A 17,744-nucleotide genomic window follows, 5' to 3' on the forward strand; every position below is an offset into this window, starting at 1 on the left:
GTACAAATAAAAAAGAGTAATTTTGATGGCTTTAGGTTTGGAGCAAGAGGAGGTGGAGGTCTACCTCCAAAGAAATTTGGTAATCCTGGGGAACGTTTGCGCAAAAAGAAATGGGACCTGAGTGAGCTGCCAAAGTTTGAGAAGAACTTTTATGTGGAACACCCTGAAGTGGCCAGGCTTACCCCAGTAAGTTTTCACAATGGTTTTTGTAAACATAAAGAAAATGTTTTCAAAAGACCAGAACATACTTAAGTAGTTATTTTTGTCTTAATAGGCTTTGATTTCTTTTTCCCCCACATAGGAACTATGACTCCAGTTTGAGAATAAAATCTTGAATGACAGATGTATTTGTTTGTACCTGTATGTACATGCACACTTAAAACATTTTTATGCTTGTTGACATGATCCCTATTGCATCTGGATCTTTTATTCCTTTGATTTTATATCTTTTCTTCCATAATTAATGATTTATCAGATATAAATGGATTTGAGCAATAAAATGATTTCAATGTTCCCTGAAAAATATGAATTGCATTCTCTGCTTACTCTGAAGTATTTAAAAGTCCAGAAAATGAGAACTGATAATGTTCTTTATCATAAATGTCCTTGTCAAGTTTATGGGTTTTAAAATAGTTGGAAGAGTCCTTAGAAATTATCTAGTCTAATATTTGCTTTACTTTTTAATAAATAAGATAGTAAATTATAAAACAGACCAGTTTGGCTACTTATTTCCATCCTACCTACTGAATATGAAATAATCTGACTATGAACTGTCACCTACCATTGGATCTGGAACCTTCATCAGAATGCTTTTTTTACATTTTGTACTATGACAATCGATAAAAAGGATAAAGGTTTTGCATGATGATGACCCTAGGTCCCTGAAAGATTTTTAAAAAATGATAAAAATGACATTAAGGCAGAAAGAGCAATATTCTAGGAACGAGGGCACTAGTTAGCTTTGATTAAAATATTGAGCCTCTTTGCCCCGTAGAAAGCATTTCTTAGCACTTACAATATAGCTGGCAATGCTAAGCAATGGCTTCTTTTGCTCATTTGTGACATTGTGATAGTATCCTTCACAGGGTCTTCATATGAGATAAGGGTATGAGTAATATATGCTATACAATGTCATTACTATGTAACAATGTAAACATAAAAATATCCAACAAGATGTTTGACATGAGTTGAGGTATGGTAAGTGTGCCTTGAAAAAAAAAAATCTGTAGAATACCTACTTCCCTGAATTAAATTTTTAATTAAAATTTTACTGTATGAAGTATCACCCAGATAATAATCTTGTAGAAAAATAAATTCAGTCTTGAAAGTTTTGAATTGTGCATCTCATTAAACTTTATTGAAGGGAGAATTGTTGACCTCTTGTCAAGCCTCAGGATTCAGTGAAATTTAAAAATTAAAAATTACTAGCATTTATATATTTCCTACTATGTGCCAGGCACTGTGCTAAGCACTTTTACAAATGTTATCTCATTCCACATTTACATGAATATTGGTAGGTATGGCTGTTATATTATCCTCGTTTTATAGTTCAGGAAAGCAGAGGATTAATGATTTGCTCAAAGGTCATTCAACAAGGTCTAAGGGCAGATTTCAACTGGGTCTTCCTAACTCCAAGTATAGTGCTCTCCACTGTTACCACCAGCTGCCTTAGAAGATGCCCATTAGGCTCAGGCATGCTTAAAACTAGAAGGGAGAAATGAGCTTCCTAGACATTCATCAGTACTTTTATTTTAATAAACTTGAAATTAACATTTACATTAGTATTTGCCAAGTTAAAGGATGCCGTAAATAGCTAGACCTAAGAGAACTTTGTGCTAAACCACTTGTTTTTATTTTATCATAGTATGAGGTTGATGAGCTGCGTCGGAAGAAGGAGATTACAGTGAGAGGGGGAGATGTTTGTCCTAAGCCAGTGTTTGCTTTCCATCATGCTAACTTTCCCCGTAAGTATTCTTTAATTTAGTCAAATTATTCACATAGACATTTATGACTCTTGTATGTAGAGAACACTGTTGAAGAAACTGGTGTATAAGGAGGGGAGGAATTAATTTAGTTGGTCAAAAGGATAATTAGGAAAATAATTGGTAATTTTAAGTAGATTAGACCTAGAGACTAGGAACCTTTATCTGATGATATGAACAGAAGTCAAGTTGTAGGAGTCTGGTAGTTGCTGAGTGCACAGATTTTGATGTTCCACATTGTCAGGGTACATAGTCTAGACATTCTGAGTTATGATGTGGAAAAGACTGTAGGTCCTAAAGTTCTTAGTGACTTGGGCAATTTTAAACCTTGCCAAAGTCTGATGTACCTGACTCTTGTACTTCTTGAGAAAGGAGAAAATTATAAATACTAAGGGTGTTCTAAAGTGTCTTTTCATGTGTTCTTTTTAGAGACTTTGTGATCTTCCTCTGGGGCAGGGATTCTATTTTTTTTTTTTAAACCCTTAACTTCTGTGTATTGGCTCATAGGTGGAAGAGTGGTAAGGGTGGGCAATGGGGGTCAAGTGACCTGCCCAGGGTCATACAGCTGGGAAGTGTCTGAGGCCCAACTTGAACCTAGGACCTCCCATCTCTAGGCCTGACTCTCAATCCACTGAGCTACCCAGCTGCCCCCTGGGGCAGGGATTCTTAACTGAAGGTATGCCTTGGGCACCCAGGCAGCAGACCGCAAGAGAACCCAAAGATAGTTTGGTCAGTTCTTTATACTTGATTTCCAACAGGGATGGGATTGTTGGTGTCCATGAAGAAGCAAGTCCCATTCTTAATGTGCTTATAAACTTTTTTATTTCTTAGGTGTACATGTATGGCAAGCTTCATACTTGATTCCCATTTATATTGAATATTGGTTTTAAGGGAAGATGGGGGTTCAGGGATTTTAAAAAGTTGGGAAATGCTACACTAGAGTTTTTACTCTATAAATTGTTCATTACAGGAAATGGCAAGACATGAAGTTATTCTCCAGCTGAGTTCTATATGACTGCTATTCATATTGATGTCCTTTTAGATTAAAGTGAAGTGTTTTGTTTTTGTCTTATAGAGTATGTGATGGATGTGTTAATGGATCAGAACTTCACAGAACCAACTCCAATTCAGTGCCAGGGATTTCCATTGGCTCTTAGTGGCCGAGATATGGTGGGCATTGCTCAAACCGGCTCTGGGAAGACTTTGGCGGTATGTATCAACAACCATGTAATTTTTTTTTTTTTAACCCTTGCCTTCCATCTTAGAATTGATACTAAGTATTGGTTCCAAGGCAAAAGAGTGATAAGAGCTAGACAGTGGAGGCTGTGACTTGTCCAGGGTCACACAGTTAGAAAGTGTCTGAGGTCATATTTGAATTCAGGATCAGATCTTCTCACCAGGCCTGGCTCTCTATCCACTGAGCCCACTTAGTTGCCCCATAACTATCTAATTTTAATAGTCAATATTCCTTTAATTGGCCTCTGATAAGAGTTGCTGAATTCTCTATTGGAAGTCTTTATATTGGAGAGTACACTGAAGTCCTGGGCTTAAGGAGAACCTAGTTTGAATTGCATATTTAACTAGCTTTGTGATCTTGAACAAGTTCTTGAATGCTGTTAGTTCCCTTTTTCTCCTGTATATCCTGCTTTCTTCCTATAAACCAAGGAATTATAATTGACTACCTCACAGGGTTGTTATGAGGAAAGTTTTATAAGCTCTCAAGTGTTAATAAATGTGAGCCTCTATTAGTCTAGTTAGTAATATTACATTTTTTCCTATGCTGTTTGGGTAGATATGTAAGAATTAAAATTTAGTTATTAGCTATATATTAAAATTTTGTGGCCGCCAGGAATCAACAATTCAGGTTGATTCCGTAATTAAATCAAACCCAAGTCAGCATCGGGTTGAAGAGTTTATTTACAATCAGGAAGGTAAGTAAGGATAAAGAGAAGAGGGAGGTTAGAAGTCTAAATAATTGAAGCTGTAAGCCGCAAGGCCCAACAGCCGGATAGGCAGAGTTTAGAATTGGCCCAGCTAGGCCAAGGAAGCCAGCCTAACTTACCCACGTGACAATACAGGAGTGTAAGCTGTCTGTGGTCTCAGGAGATGCTTCTTCCTCCAGTTCCAGACGGCAACTGCCCCCACAGGAAGTTCCCTCACTTACTTAAAGAGAATGTGTCTTTCATCACTTCCTGTGGTCCACCTCTAATTCAAATGGACAAATGGCAGTTTCTACATTGATTTGGACTGCCCAAAGGGCAGTCCCTTATTCTTGATTTGTTACTTATTGTCACGTGTGGGTAACTCGTCTCCCCTCCCCACTAAGGGAGGTGGGAGTGACATCATTAGCACGCCTGGGTTGAGTAGATTTTTGACTATTAATGGGATAGAGCTAATTTCTATTTACACAGATGGCAGATTTAAATGAGAGGGAGGGTGTTGATCCTGCTACTTAATTTGGACTGGGACTTTGGGGAATGACAAAAACTAATTTTCCATTCTTGACAGAAAGGAGGCAGTATATAATATTCAAGAAGCCTGTGTCTTACGTCCCTCCTTTTCACTAGTATTGCAGATCAGCCTTTTAGCTTAAGCTTTCTCATGCCAATATATATTTTTTCAAACGGTTTTGGGAAAAGGTGTTTTGTTATGTAAATATGTGTTGATATTACACAACTAAACAGTGAGATGCACAATTGAAGTTTCCCTTGTGTTCTTTTTCAGTATTTGCTGCCTGCAATTGTTCATATCAACCATCAGCCATATTTGGAGAGAGGGGATGGCCCAATTGTGAGTGTCTTTTTTTTTTTTATCTAAGAAGCATGCTGAGAGTATTTATTTAGCAAGTGTACCCTGTAACTGCAAAGTACTTTGATAACTTTTTATAGGACAACAAGAGAAAATATATAAAATCAGTGCTTATATGCATGAGCTTTACAGGATAATTGATGAATAAGACAAGGCATACTCGAACATGCAATGGTTTAATGTTGACATTGAAGTTAATGTCCCCTAGGAGAAGAAGGTTTTGGGGGGTTTGTTTTAATCATCTATACTTGTTTAAAGATCTCAGTTTATTCCCTTCTTTATTTGTGTCTGGCCTATTTTACATATGTTCTTTTTATTTGACAGTGCCTGGTTCTGGCTCCCACTCGAGAATTGGCCCAGCAAGTACAGCAAGTAGCTGATGATTATGGCAAATGTTCTCGGTTGAAGAGTACTTGTATATATGGTGGTGCTCCAAAAGGTCCCCAGATTCGAGATTTGGAGAGAGGTAATGAAGAATCAAAAGCTATTTCATTGGGCATAGAATATGTGTTTATGGAATATTATAGCTGTCTTCCTGAAAAGCAGGTGTCTGTAAATTGGATTATATTAACCTTTTTGCTTCACTGTTTAACCAAAAGGCTTTTAAGAAAATGCCATTTTTAAAGGCATATCAGAAAATTCTCTTAAGTAAATTCATACTATTAAAATACATGAAAGGAAGATAGTTTCTGTTCTTAAAGAACTAACTATTATTGGTGGAGACAGCACATAAAGGGCGGTTTAGCTGTTGCAGGGGTAGAAAGGCTTTGGAGGGTCTATAGATCTATTAGGGGATGCAGCAGAGGGGAATGAGAGTGTTCCCTGTGAAATGTTTAGTGATAGGGGAGGAGGATCTGGGTGGTTGAAGGAAAAGACAGAGCAAGGGTTAATTTGTACAAATAGAGTAATAGGTTTCTTTTTACAGAACAGTTTTCATGTAAAAGCAAACTTATGTGCAAGAAATTTTGAGGATGCTAGTTTTTCTGTCCTTATTTATTTAAACAGTTGCCTAATCACATATAATTTATAAGTGTATCAAGGGGGTCAGCAAAAAAAAAAAATGTCCTGCCTGGAACTGGCTCAGTAAAGTATAAATCACATGACTAAAGTCAGGCAAAAGGAAACATTGCTTTAAATCAGAAAGTTTGGATTTCCTGGGCTCTACAACCATAGCCCATTCTAACCATTCCAGCCCATTGCCTAATCTTTTACTTATCTAGTTAGAGATGGTTAAGTGATTGGTGATGGAGAAGGGAATTCCCTCCAGGAATGAAATCATAGTTATGAAATGGAAGCAGGACTTAGAAGTTGTAGAAAGAGTCCTAAAATTGGATTTAGAACTTGAGCCCTGTTGTTACCCATAAAATGGGGAAGTCAAACTAGGCATTCTCCAATGCCCCTCCCAGTGCTAGACCTGATACTACTGACTGCACGTCTTGTCAGGGTTGAACTTGATCTTTCCCTCCTGCCTTTTATGACCTCTTGACATGTTAGACTGTAAAGTTTCTATTGCTGCTGTGGTCACCTGAGCTGAGCTTTTTGATCTTAGCTGTGATACAGATTTTATTTTATTTTTTAAGCTTTTGACTAACTCATTACTGTAAGGAGTTTTCTTGAATTTTCCTTTCCCTTTTGTAGGTGTTGAAATCTGCATAGCTACTCCTGGCCGCCTGATAGATTTTCTGGAATCTGGAAAAACCAATCTTCGCCGCTGTACTTACCTTGTATTGGATGAGGCTGACAGAATGCTTGATATGGGGTTTGAGCCTCAGATCCGAAAGATTGTGGACCAAATCAGGGTATGTGAAATGAATACTTTTTCCTTTTAATCTCTAGCTGTAGAAAGTGCCTTCATACAGCAACACTCTTTGCTTGCTTTTAGCCTGATAGACAGACCTTAATGTGGAGTGCCACCTGGCCAAAAGAGGTTCGACAACTGGCTGAGGATTTCCTTCGTGACTACACCCAGATCAATGTAGGGAATCTGGAACTGAGTGCCAACCACAACATCTTGCAAATTGTGGATGTTTGCATGGAAAGCGAGAAAGACCACAAGTATGAATTTGTGTTCAGATAAGATAGCCTTTTACTGAGAAGGCTCATTTATTAGTTTTTGACATTCAAATGTTTCTTAATGATTTTCCAAATGGGTTGTATTGGGGGACCTCATGTTTGTGAGCCCTAATTTTGCTACTAATTCTAGTTTTTAATAACTTCAAAATGAAGCATTTTAACTTTGGTGTATAACTATCATTTATGATTGCTTTCCAGATTGATCCAGCTGATGGAGGAAATAATGGCTGAAAAAGAAAATAAGACCATAATCTTTGTGGAGACAAAGAGACGATGTGATGATCTAACTCGAAGGATGCGCAGAGATGGGTGAGTATGCCGTTGAACTGTCAGTCTTGATCTCTAAGGAATTCTAAAATTTAAATGGTAGTCCCTGCTTTGGGTTTTGCAAAATGTTCACAACAGTATATTGACATGGTGACCCTGACAAAACTTTGCAATGTAATTTATGGTTACAGATCTTTTCTTGACTTTGTTTTCCTTCTTAGTGTGTTTTCTAAAATGGTCAATTTTTATTGACAGATGGCCAGCTATGTGTATTCATGGAGACAAGAGTCAACCAGAAAGAGATTGGGTACTGAATGGTGAGTACAGACCTATGAGGATTGGACATTTTGAAGAAATAATGTCTCATGACTTGGGGCCAGCATAGAAACACTTTTCTCTGACTTCTTAAACTTCGTAGCCCAAATTCTTGGGGAGTATCAATAGAAAAGGAAAATATGTGTTTTTAAACCTGCTACATAAAGTAGGTCTCAGTTATACCACTCATTATCAGCAAAAATGTTTTACTTTTTATCTTTGGTTCATTGTTTTTTTAAGAGGTATAAAATTTGTGTCCTTTTTAAAAGGAATGTACCTGTCCTCCTCATGTTGTTTATGTTCCTGGCTTCTTTATTCCTGATGGAGCTTCCATGAGTATTTTATAAAAAGTGTTAGCATGTGAAGAGTACTAGATTGGGAGAGGAGGGGAAGCCTGGGTCTTCACAACTTTGTTCTACCATTTAGACAGTTTCTCCATTGTTAAAATGAGGAGCATGGATTAAAACTGGTTTTTTAAGATTTCTTCTACTTCTAAATGGAACTTGAAATTTGGTCCAGAAAAGTAAGAAAAGGGGTGGCTGTTTGGGGAGGCTACTATAAATTTTAACCTAAGAAAAGTCCAGTAAAGGTAGAAATCTTTTTTAGATTCTTTTCTAAAACATGCCTTTTAGCTCCATGTAACTCAATGTGACTTTGGGTGGGTGGGGCTCTTGTCTTTCAGAATTCCGTTCTGGGAAGGCTCCCATCCTCATTGCTACGGATGTAGCCTCTCGTGGGCTAGGTTTGTACAGATAGGTGTCTCTTGCCTATAACTGGTATATGTATCTTTTTTTGTTGGGAGGTTTATTTATTACCTCAAAGTAGAGTCTATATGTGTGTGTTTAGATATTTAAAAAAAAAATAATGCAAAGCGTGATTTCCCCCACAAGTAATTTTTTTAAAACTTTGGTGTTTTTTTTCCTAACATGTTTAAAGTCTCTTCCTGCTCCTAACAAACAGGCTTTGGTTTGCAGCAAGGCCTAGGCATGACTACTCAAGAGGGAGAAGAGACATTCAATCAGTTAAGCAAAGCAGTCCCTTCTGGCCTGCCCCTACTTTCCTCTCTTGGGCTTGTTGGTTGGAGAGCACAGGCTGTATTGATCTTGGCTGTCTTCAGCTCACATGTATGCCAAAGAAAAATCTGTATGAACATTCTCATTAGTTACTTTGATGCAATTTTCCTTGTACTTTTTCTTTTTGATACTGGACCAGCCGAACAAAGGTTATTTCCCCCTGCTCCAACCCATTTGTAGTAGTTGCTTCTCTGTGAGGCAGAACTCAGAAGTTAGTTTGCATCTTTGTTTTCTCTGCTCCACAGTACTGTCACAATGTATTGTTGGGGTTTGGTAATTAAGACTTGAAGATTGCCTTGTATGAATGGATTAGTCAGTCACTATTGCCCAATTTTATCACCTACTGGTATAAAATAATCTTGGGCATTGAGTTCCCTCTTTGATGTAAACATATAGTAACTGCCAGTCTTAAAAATGAATCTCCTGGCAGGCTTCCACTGTGACTTTAGATATTCCCAGACATCTCTGGGCCACTTGAGATTTTTAATGTGGTTACCAGACTTGGCAGTTCCAGTTTTCTATTTCAAAGTATGTAGACAGATTCATGAATTAAGTCTTGACTTCTTGGCAGGTTTCTGTAATTGGGAGCCCTGTCTTAATTTTGAAAGGCCAGAAAGACGATACACTTGGAAGCCTTGTGAAGGCATTGACCCTATCAAGAGGCCAGTGCCATGCCAAGACTGGGCTTCAAGTGTGTTGGCACATTTTTCCTCTTCAGACTATCTTTCTCCAACCCTCACCCAAAAAGCGTTGCTGTTTTGCCTCTTCTCTTAAGAGGCCTTGGCCTCCCAACCATGACTGGAGACTGTCTCTGCCCTGAGAAGGTCATGTCTGGACCTGTGCAGCGAGAACTTGGGCCTGTTGGGAGAAGGAGCTGAGGCCTGGAAGCAGTTTACTATATATGGAAAACAAAGCTTTCAGTGATGGTGATTTTTAAACAGGCTTGCTATGTGCTGGTAGCTTCTTTGTGCATCTCGCCTAGACAGTTAAAACAAACCTGCAGCCCCCACCCGCCCACCCCTGCTCCCCTATCAACCTAATTGGCCGCCATGTTGTAACCAGCCTCCCCACCTCCACCACCCCCCACTCACCTGAGTGAAGGGGCCGGGAAGGTCTCCGAGTCTGTTTCTTGTTACTAAACAGCACCTGTGCTTGTTTGGGCCCCTTTGTTTGCTGCCTTGTAAAATCAAAAGGAGGACAAAATAAACTGGCCAGCTTGTGACCAAGGTCCTCTGAGAGCTGGAAAGTGAAGGCGTCTACCTCGTGTAGACAGGGGCGCACTATTTTGGCGGAGTCACCAGGCCTTTTCTCTCCCTCTCTGGCAAGCAGTGGTTTCTTAAATGTTCCCTTCAGGTAAGTTCAACTCCCAGAATTTCCTTAGTCACTTTCAGATAGAAAGCTCCTTCCCCTGGTCTTTCGACAATCTTGTTTTGTTAAACTTCACTTGGTTAAACTAAAAACATTGAATTTCTTTTGTCTTGTTTTCTAACAGAAGCTTTGCTATCTGCTGCACGTCACTCAGTGCAGCCTCGGGGCATCTCTGCATGGGTGGTCCGGAGCCGCTCTAGATGAGCATTTTCTTAGCCTTTGTCCCCATCCCATTCCCCCTCCCCACCACTTCTCAAGCCCTGGTGTCTCCCCCAACCCACCCACCCACCCCCAATTAATCACTGAGCTGTAGGCCAAATCATAGGGCTTTTTGATGGTCTGACCAAAGGGTATGAGGCCCAGAGAGTATTTCTTCCCTTGCTACATCTTATCTGAAGGCAATAAGAGAATACTTTGGTGGCACACCGATAGGTCAGAGCATAATTGGCTGGAGAGACCAAATCCTATACTTGCTCTTGCGTGCCATACCTACAGGACCACCTTTTCTAAGTCTGGAGAACCATCACTACCTTTGCCCCCCCCCCCTTGTCTCCACCCCTAGATGTTCCCAAGTTGTAGGAAGTATGTGAACTGTTGACTACAGTCCCCAAAGCTTTCTTGTTATGAAAGTACTTCCATGCATTCAGCGTAATAAATCGACTTGCTCTGCTGCTGCTGGACAGACATGCGGAATGGGATCGACCAAGGAGCATACAGTTGGTTGCTGCTGTGTTGATCAAAATTCCCCATCCCCTATCTCCTGCCCTATCTTTGCACATCGACCCTAGCTGGAGACTCACGCTGCCCCCTGTGATATCTGCCTTCTCACTCTTTCTGGTGCGATTCAGGACTTGGGAGTCAGCAAAACCTGAGGAGCCTTTACTGTAATAAGAAACAGACATAATGCCCTTTTCTTCCCATTCCCCCTTAACAGTTACATATACATTTTAAAAAAATCATCTCCCCCTGAAATTAATGCAGTCTGGGCAATAGATGCAGTCTGACCCTTTGGATGTAACTTGCATTTTTTATTCATTATTTTTTTCTACAATCACCCCTATTATCCCTGGGGGGAGGCGTTGGAGGACCTGAAATTTTTACCCGAACCCAGGTTCTCCGGCGCTTGGCAACCAAATGGGGCTACAGAGAAGCATCTAAGCCAGTTCACAGAGCGAGCGTGTGTGGGGACTTCTCACTGCCACGGACCCTTGATGCATGCTCCCCGCGCTCCAGTGGTCCCGTGTCAGAGGGCGGAGTTTTCGAAAGGAGGCCGCCAAAAATAAAAGGCAAAGAGACGGGATCGGCTGCAGCGGTTTCCCAAAGGAGGAGGGAGTGTGCATCGGTCTGGTAACAAACAGAGAATGTTTTTTAATTATTTATATCACAAAAATCTGTGTTTTATCTTGGATATTTTCTGAATATTCTTTGTAAAATGCAGATTTTTTCCACAAAACATTAGGACTCTAATGACAGTCTTAACTTTGCTTGTTCTAGTAAATAGATAATCTTCCAACTTCAAGCATCACACTAACATTTCCATAGTTTTTAGCAATGGCCAGAGTGTATCTCAAGGTTTCGTGGCATTTTCCAAATTGGCTATTCATCTCATTTCCCTGGTCACTTAGACAAGCTTTGGTTTCACAAGTGCTTGAGTTCAAACCACAACCTTGAGTTGAGCAAGATCATCAGAAACTGGACTTGGTAGTGTAGTAAAACTTTAATGTAAAGTGTTTTCATGATAATCAGAAGTAAAAAAGGTAGGGAAGGATGATTTATCTCAAGTTAAAAAAAATTAGGTGGACAGAATTTGATTTGTAACAGGAGTGTTTCTAGAGTTGAATGAATGGGGAGAATTTTCATAAAGAACATGAAATGTTTGGGTTGTTAAGCTCCTTTGACAAAGTAGTCATAAGAAAGTATATGAAGCTCTGTTTTTGCCATGTAACTGGTTGGAAGGTAAGTGTATAATATTATTGTTAGATTTTGCTGGGCTTCTCCCAACAGAGTCGAAGTGGTTTGCCCTTATTTATAATAATGGTACCATTCTGCTCCATGTAGCCAGGGGAGTGTAATTTACTTGACTTCAACAGACCCATTTTGGATAGTTCTGTCATTCTCTGAAGTGCTTTCAGTTTAGCACAGGCAGGACTTTGACTAGATGGTTGCTTTAACCCTTTTGCATCCATTTTGGGGCGATGTGCCACTTGGGGGGTCCCCAAGATTGACTAATCTCATTTCTCCCTCTTTTACTCTGTTGGGATGAGTCTGTTTTGTTTCTGTTCAGTGCGGTTCCTAATTTCTTCTTCTTCTCCTCTTGCTGTCATCTACATCCGTGCTTCCCACCTATCGTTGGCACATTCTTTACCTTCTTTCCCACCACTTCAACTCCCATCTTGGGATTCAACGCTGGTCCTGAAGACGTCGAGGATGTTAAGTTTGTCATCAACTATGACTATCCCAACAGCTCTGAGGATTATGTGCACCGCATTGGCCGGACAGCTCGGAGCACCAACAAAGGCACCGCCTACACCTTCTTCACCCCAGGAAACTTAAAACAAGCTAGGGAACTGATCAAAGTATTAGAGGAGGCCAATCAGGCGATCAACCCAAAACTGATGCAGCTGGTGGACCACAGAGGCGGTGGTGGAGGAGGGGGTAAGATTTAAGTGTCTGCTTTGGTCCCATTGTGGTAGACCTTGAGACTTGGTTACATTGCACTTTTGTTTAATGAGCTTTAGAAGAGTGAGAAAGGAAAACCATAGTGGTGTTTCTTCATTTGTCTTGAAAATTACCATTCAGTCCTGTTGCATAGACATAACCTGCATCTGATAATAGAATTCATGTGCTCTGTTTATTTTATCAGGGCAACAAGGTGGCAGTCATAGAGAGCTAGACCCGGAGCCAAGAGGTCCTTGGTTCAAATCTGACCTCAGATACTTATAGCTGTGTAACCCTGGGCAAGTCACTTAACCCCAATTGCCAAGCCCTTACTACTCTGCTTAGAGTTGATACTGAGACAGAAAGTATTGAGTTTTAAAAAAAGAAAGAAAGAAAATATATCAAAATATTTAGGACTTCATCCAACCCCTTTCATTTCCAGTGTTGGCATGTCTTCTTTTATACTGCCAGCCTCAATGTCCATGACGACTGTGAAATCAACAGTTAGTGCTTAGAAAAGCTTGGAATGCTCAAAATTGAGCATAAAATACCTCCATTATTTTAATTTCAATAAGTTTTATCAACCGCAATAATTTGTGCTGTATGCTGTTTGTTTTCCTTAGAGGAGAGGTGAATAATTTTGGCAGTTTTTATGGTTGTAGAAATCAGGCAAACAAGTTTTTAATTATAGTGTTAGAAAATAAAATAGAACTTGGATGACCTCTTAGTTCAGGGCAGCTGGCCACTCTCTTGGCCATCATACTTTTTTGAAAAACTTGGGCATGTTACCTTTACCTTTATAAAATACTTAAATGAATAGCAGGAAAATAGGGAGTAATTTCACTACTTATTTCTCTGGGTAATGTGTGAGATCCTTTAAGAGTAAACTAGAAATTATAACTTAACTTTTAGAGCAAGTTGTATGGATCAGGAGAAGTACAAGATCCTCTTTATTTCCCCGACTATCCAGTTGTATTAAAAATCCTCCATTTAGTCCCTGTGTAATTCCACTTATCCTTCCATCAGGTGGTCGATCTCGGTACCGTACCACCTCTTCAGTCAACAATCCCAATCTGATGTACCAGGATGAATGTGACCGCAGGCTTCGAGGAGTTAAAGATGGTAGCCGGAGAGACTCTGGAAGCTATCGTGATCGAGGAGATACGGACAGAGCTGGTTACGCTAATGGTAGTGGCTATGGCAGTCCCAATTCTGCCTTTGGTGCTCAAGCAGGTCAATATACCTATGGCCAAGGCACCTATGGGGCAGCTGCTTATGGCACCAGTGGCTACACAGCTCAAGAATATGGGGCTGGCACCTATGGAGCTAGTGGTACCGCCTCAGCTGGGAGAAGCTCTCAGAGCTCCAGCCAGCAGTATAGTGGCTTGGGCCGGTCTGGGCAGCAGCCACAACCTCTGATGTCTCAGCAGTTCCCACAGCCTCCTGGGGCTACTAACATGATAGGTTACATGGGGCAGGCTGCCTACCAGTATCCTCCCCCTCCGCCTCCCCCTCCTCCCTCCCGAAAATGAAGCCACTCAGGTGGTGGTGAGACTTGTCCAGACCTCTTACATTTAAAGGAGCTCTCTTTCCTTTTTTCTTTCTTCACTTTTTTTTTTTCTTTTAACCATTGTGATTTGTCTTTCATGCAGGTTAGTTAGAATTCCACTGCCAGATTTCTTCTGCCCGCCAAAAATGATCCAGTCCATATTAGAAATTTTGTAAAAATAAATAGCTGACTGGAAATGTTCCCCCCCTCCCTTTTTTCTCCAACTTCTTGCATGTTGAGGAAATTTGAGCTGAGCTTTTTTTCTTTTAAAAGGGAAAAAAATGGACATTGGGCAGTTCAGTTGTATTCCCCCCCCCTTTTTTTTTTTAACATTGTCTAAGTTTAGGAGTTGGGCGGGAGGAAGATTTTGCAGTGTAATACAGGAGAGTATAGCATTCATGCTTTCATGTACTCATTTGGTGTGGGTACAGGAAGAGCATGCAGAGCTTTTGCTATGATCTAAATTCTCTGAAAATAGCCTTGGAGTTGAGTTCTTATAATGGATGATGGGCACTGTTACTAAGCTCACATGTTTAAGGTATGTTTATTTTACTTGGTTGATTGCCTGTTAAACATTTCAAGACAATCAAATTCAAATTGGATTGGGTATTTAACTCTGCCCCCTCTCACCTCCCTGGAAAGTCGGCTGTAATGTGTCTGCTTTTCTTACTTGAGAAGCAACCGTTGATGGTCAGCCATAATGTCATGGAAATTAGATTGCTGAGAATCTGGATTTAACTATGCCAGAAATACAAGCTGGTGTTTAACATGAATGTCTTTAATTTTTAAAACCCTGAGTATTTTCTGTGATGGTTAAAGTATAGCATCTCAGCAGCTGGGTGGGAGCTGCTTCAATCTTCCTCATATTGCCAGGGACCATCTGTGAAAGTCAGTTTCCATCCAGACAGCTGCTGCAGGCAAGATAGACAGAAAGGTCCAATGGAAGCAACACAGATTTTTATCAACTAATTCCATGCATTTACCTTAAGAAGAATATAAAGTACCTTTAATTGCAGAGAATTTTCTGAATCTCAGTGCAATGAACAGGGTTTTTCTAGTAACATCAGTGTTTACAGAGCTAGGGCTGAAGTCCTTTTATCCTATCATCCTTTTATCTTTTTACCCACAAGGGATTAGGCCGAGCTGTTCTGAGTTCATTGATTTTTAAACTTCCCTTATACTTTCTCAAGACTATCACTGAGCTTCTGGGTCTAGCTCTCCAGGATCCTCTTGTGCTCAGTTTTTACAGGTAGGTAGTATTTTAGGGCAAGGTTAGCAAAGACTGGAACCATAAGCATTTTAATTGGCTCTTTCTCCATCGGAAGGTAGGTGAGTGTTTCCCGTTTGTAGTTAAGCATGTTGTCTGTTCTCTAATGTGACTTTGTTTGGCAGATGGGCCAGGAACAACAGATCCTGGATAAATTCCCTGCCTTTGTTTCACGTAATTTCTCATCTCTCCCTAACTAGTTTGACATCCTTTTGCAAAAGCAGCAGAACCCCAAACACCTCTCCCAAAGGCCAGTGAGAGAGGTTCTGTTTGGTTATTGTGGGCAGTTCCGGGAATTGTTCAGGCTCAGTGGGCCGAATTTCTTCTGCTGGAGGAGTGTACTTGTTGATTGATAAGATCTGGGTTTGGCACCCTCCCCCCAACCCCTCTCCCATTTTGATTTTTGTTAATGTTTTCAGGATTCTTTAGGGGGGAGTAAAAGGGGGAGGCAGGGTGGTCCTCTTGAGGGCTTCCGAAGGTCTGGTTAAGTGTGCGACATACAGGTAGGTTGTTAGCATAAGCTGGAATTCTGTGCATGTAAGCTGTTTGACATTCATATTTCCTTTTTCTCCCCTGACCCTTCATCTCTCTCTTTCTCTGCCCCTCTCTTTTTCCCTTCTATTGTAAAAGTTGAGGCTATAGGGTGGGAGGTGGGAAAAGGCACTTATTACTGTGGCGGTTTGCCCTGTGTGTGCTATGTATCTTAAAACCCAGGTCCCCAAAGAACTTCTGCTGTCTAAGCTCTGATGAGTCTGTTGTAGGTGTTTTCTTCTCTCAAACAGATGTGAAATTGTTCACCTATGAGCTATCATGCAGAAGAACACCAGGGAGGTAGTGTGCCCTCTCACAGCTCTTAAAATTGGCTGCTAATGAGAAGGGTCTCTTGGCACTTGAGACAGCATTTAGTTTGCTCTTGCTTCATTGTAAAATGAGATTAACAGCACATCTGCAAAGCTATTGCAGCTTCTGTGTCATCCTGAGCATCAGCCTCTCATGTCCTCCTCATGCCTTTGGCTCAAAACGCAGATTCCAACCGCTGTTCACTTCAGTACCTATTCAGAAGGACCTAACTGCAATTGATTTGTATCATTGAAACCCTTTTGGGGGGAGGGTGTTAATGTGGAGTCATGGCTTACTTCTGACCCCTCCCTGACTTTTCACTGTGTGGACTTCTCTAACTGAAGGGTCAGTGGCTTTCATTCATGCCCTTGCTGGTCTCCGAACACATTCCTGTTGCATTAAGACTTGAAAGATTCATAGATGTGTAATGTTCAGGCACAGGATATTAAAAGCTATGTTACTATTCTTAGTTTGTAAATTGTCTTTTGATACCATCTTGTTTTCTTTTGTAGGTATAAATAAAAACACTGTTGACAATAAAAAGAAAAGCACCACTTTTTTTTATTACCAAACATTCTCCTAGCAGAAGTCCAGTGAATTAGGTAAAAATGGTTTTCATTTCTATCTGTAATCTTGGTCATTATCCTAGAACTGTGGAAAGAGAAAGCATAGGAATAATATTAAAAGGCTTAGGGAGATACAGCACATTTTCCCCTTAAGATGTATGTAAAGGAGTAGAAAGAGAAATAACTAACAATTCTAGGTCACCATTTTCACATTTTACTTCCAATTTGACAAGATCTCTGTGTATGTGGTTATTTTAATATATAGTAAGACGAGTGTAACCTCTTTTGGGACATTTTCCCCGAGGAGGTTAGGACCTACTTGATTAGGGGTGACTTTTCCAGGTTAGGAGAGAATACAATCTTAGAAAACAATGACAACCCAATTTGAGGGATGCCTCTTAAAGGAGTGCACATTTTAGCCCCAGGGGTTGTCCCACCCTTCATTTGTAGAATACTAGATGTGAATGGAGGGAAGATGATAGGATGTCCCTTTGGCAAAGTCCACTTGTTATGAAAGTAGCACCACAGTGAATGACTTCTGGAGCTGGTAGTCAGGAAACTTGTGTAGTTTCTTGGTTGGGTCTTCAAACAGGCATTGGGAGACTTAACTTCTTTCCTTTAAGGACTGTTGAGGCAAAATGGAGAGAGGGTTAGGATTTGCTATTCTTGGCTGCTGTGTCCAGAGCATGGAAGCAGACACAGGGTACGTGATGGCTGAGGTTCCTACCTAGCTTGGGTGGGCAGTGGACGGGGCTCCATATGCCAATATCTCTGCACCAAAAACAGAAATTGTACATGAAAGGTGGTGGTGGTGGGGGGGGGACTTCATGTCACATTGCCACTCAAGAAGGCTTCGACTCCCTATTCTCACCAAGGTAAAACAAAGTCCCTACGCTGGTATTTAAAGTCCTTCACAATCCAGTTCCAACCCAGCTTGTTAACTTTAACATGACTCTCTTCCACATACTTGACATTCCA

At 40.5% G+C, this 17,744-nt stretch overlaps 2 protein-coding genes across 2 annotated transcripts in view; one reads left to right on the plus strand and one right to left on the minus strand.

The window, feature by feature from the left end:
- DDX17 (DEAD-box helicase 17) lies at nt 1-16,743 on the plus strand (the record flags this gene model as incomplete). The annotated part of the gene is made up of 12 exons (XM_044678829.1): nt 1-186; nt 1,865-1,964; nt 3,058-3,191; nt 4,707-4,772; nt 5,115-5,256; nt 6,429-6,589; nt 6,673-6,845; nt 7,062-7,172; nt 7,386-7,447; nt 8,128-8,187; nt 12,305-12,541; nt 13,571-16,743. Coding segments are annotated over 12 exons (1,938 nt in total), but the record flags the coding sequence as incomplete, so codon positions are not given.
- Nucleotides 16,744-17,744, minus strand: part of KDELR3 (KDEL endoplasmic reticulum protein retention receptor 3) — a 14,888-nt gene continuing 13,887 nt past the window's right edge. Inside the window, exon 5 of the mRNA XM_044678830.1 lies at nt 16,744-17,391. Within this exon, the coding sequence (XP_044534765.1) occupies nt 17,351-17,391 (41 nt within the window). The 3' untranslated portion in view covers nt 16,744-17,350. The remainder of the gene's footprint in view (nt 17,392-17,744) is intronic.

The sequence above is a fragment of the Gracilinanus agilis genome, chromosome 5, assembly GCF_016433145.1.
Source record: "Gracilinanus agilis isolate LMUSP501 chromosome 5, AgileGrace, whole genome shotgun sequence".
Lineage (NCBI taxonomy): Eukaryota > Metazoa > Chordata > Mammalia > Didelphimorphia > Didelphidae > Gracilinanus > Gracilinanus agilis.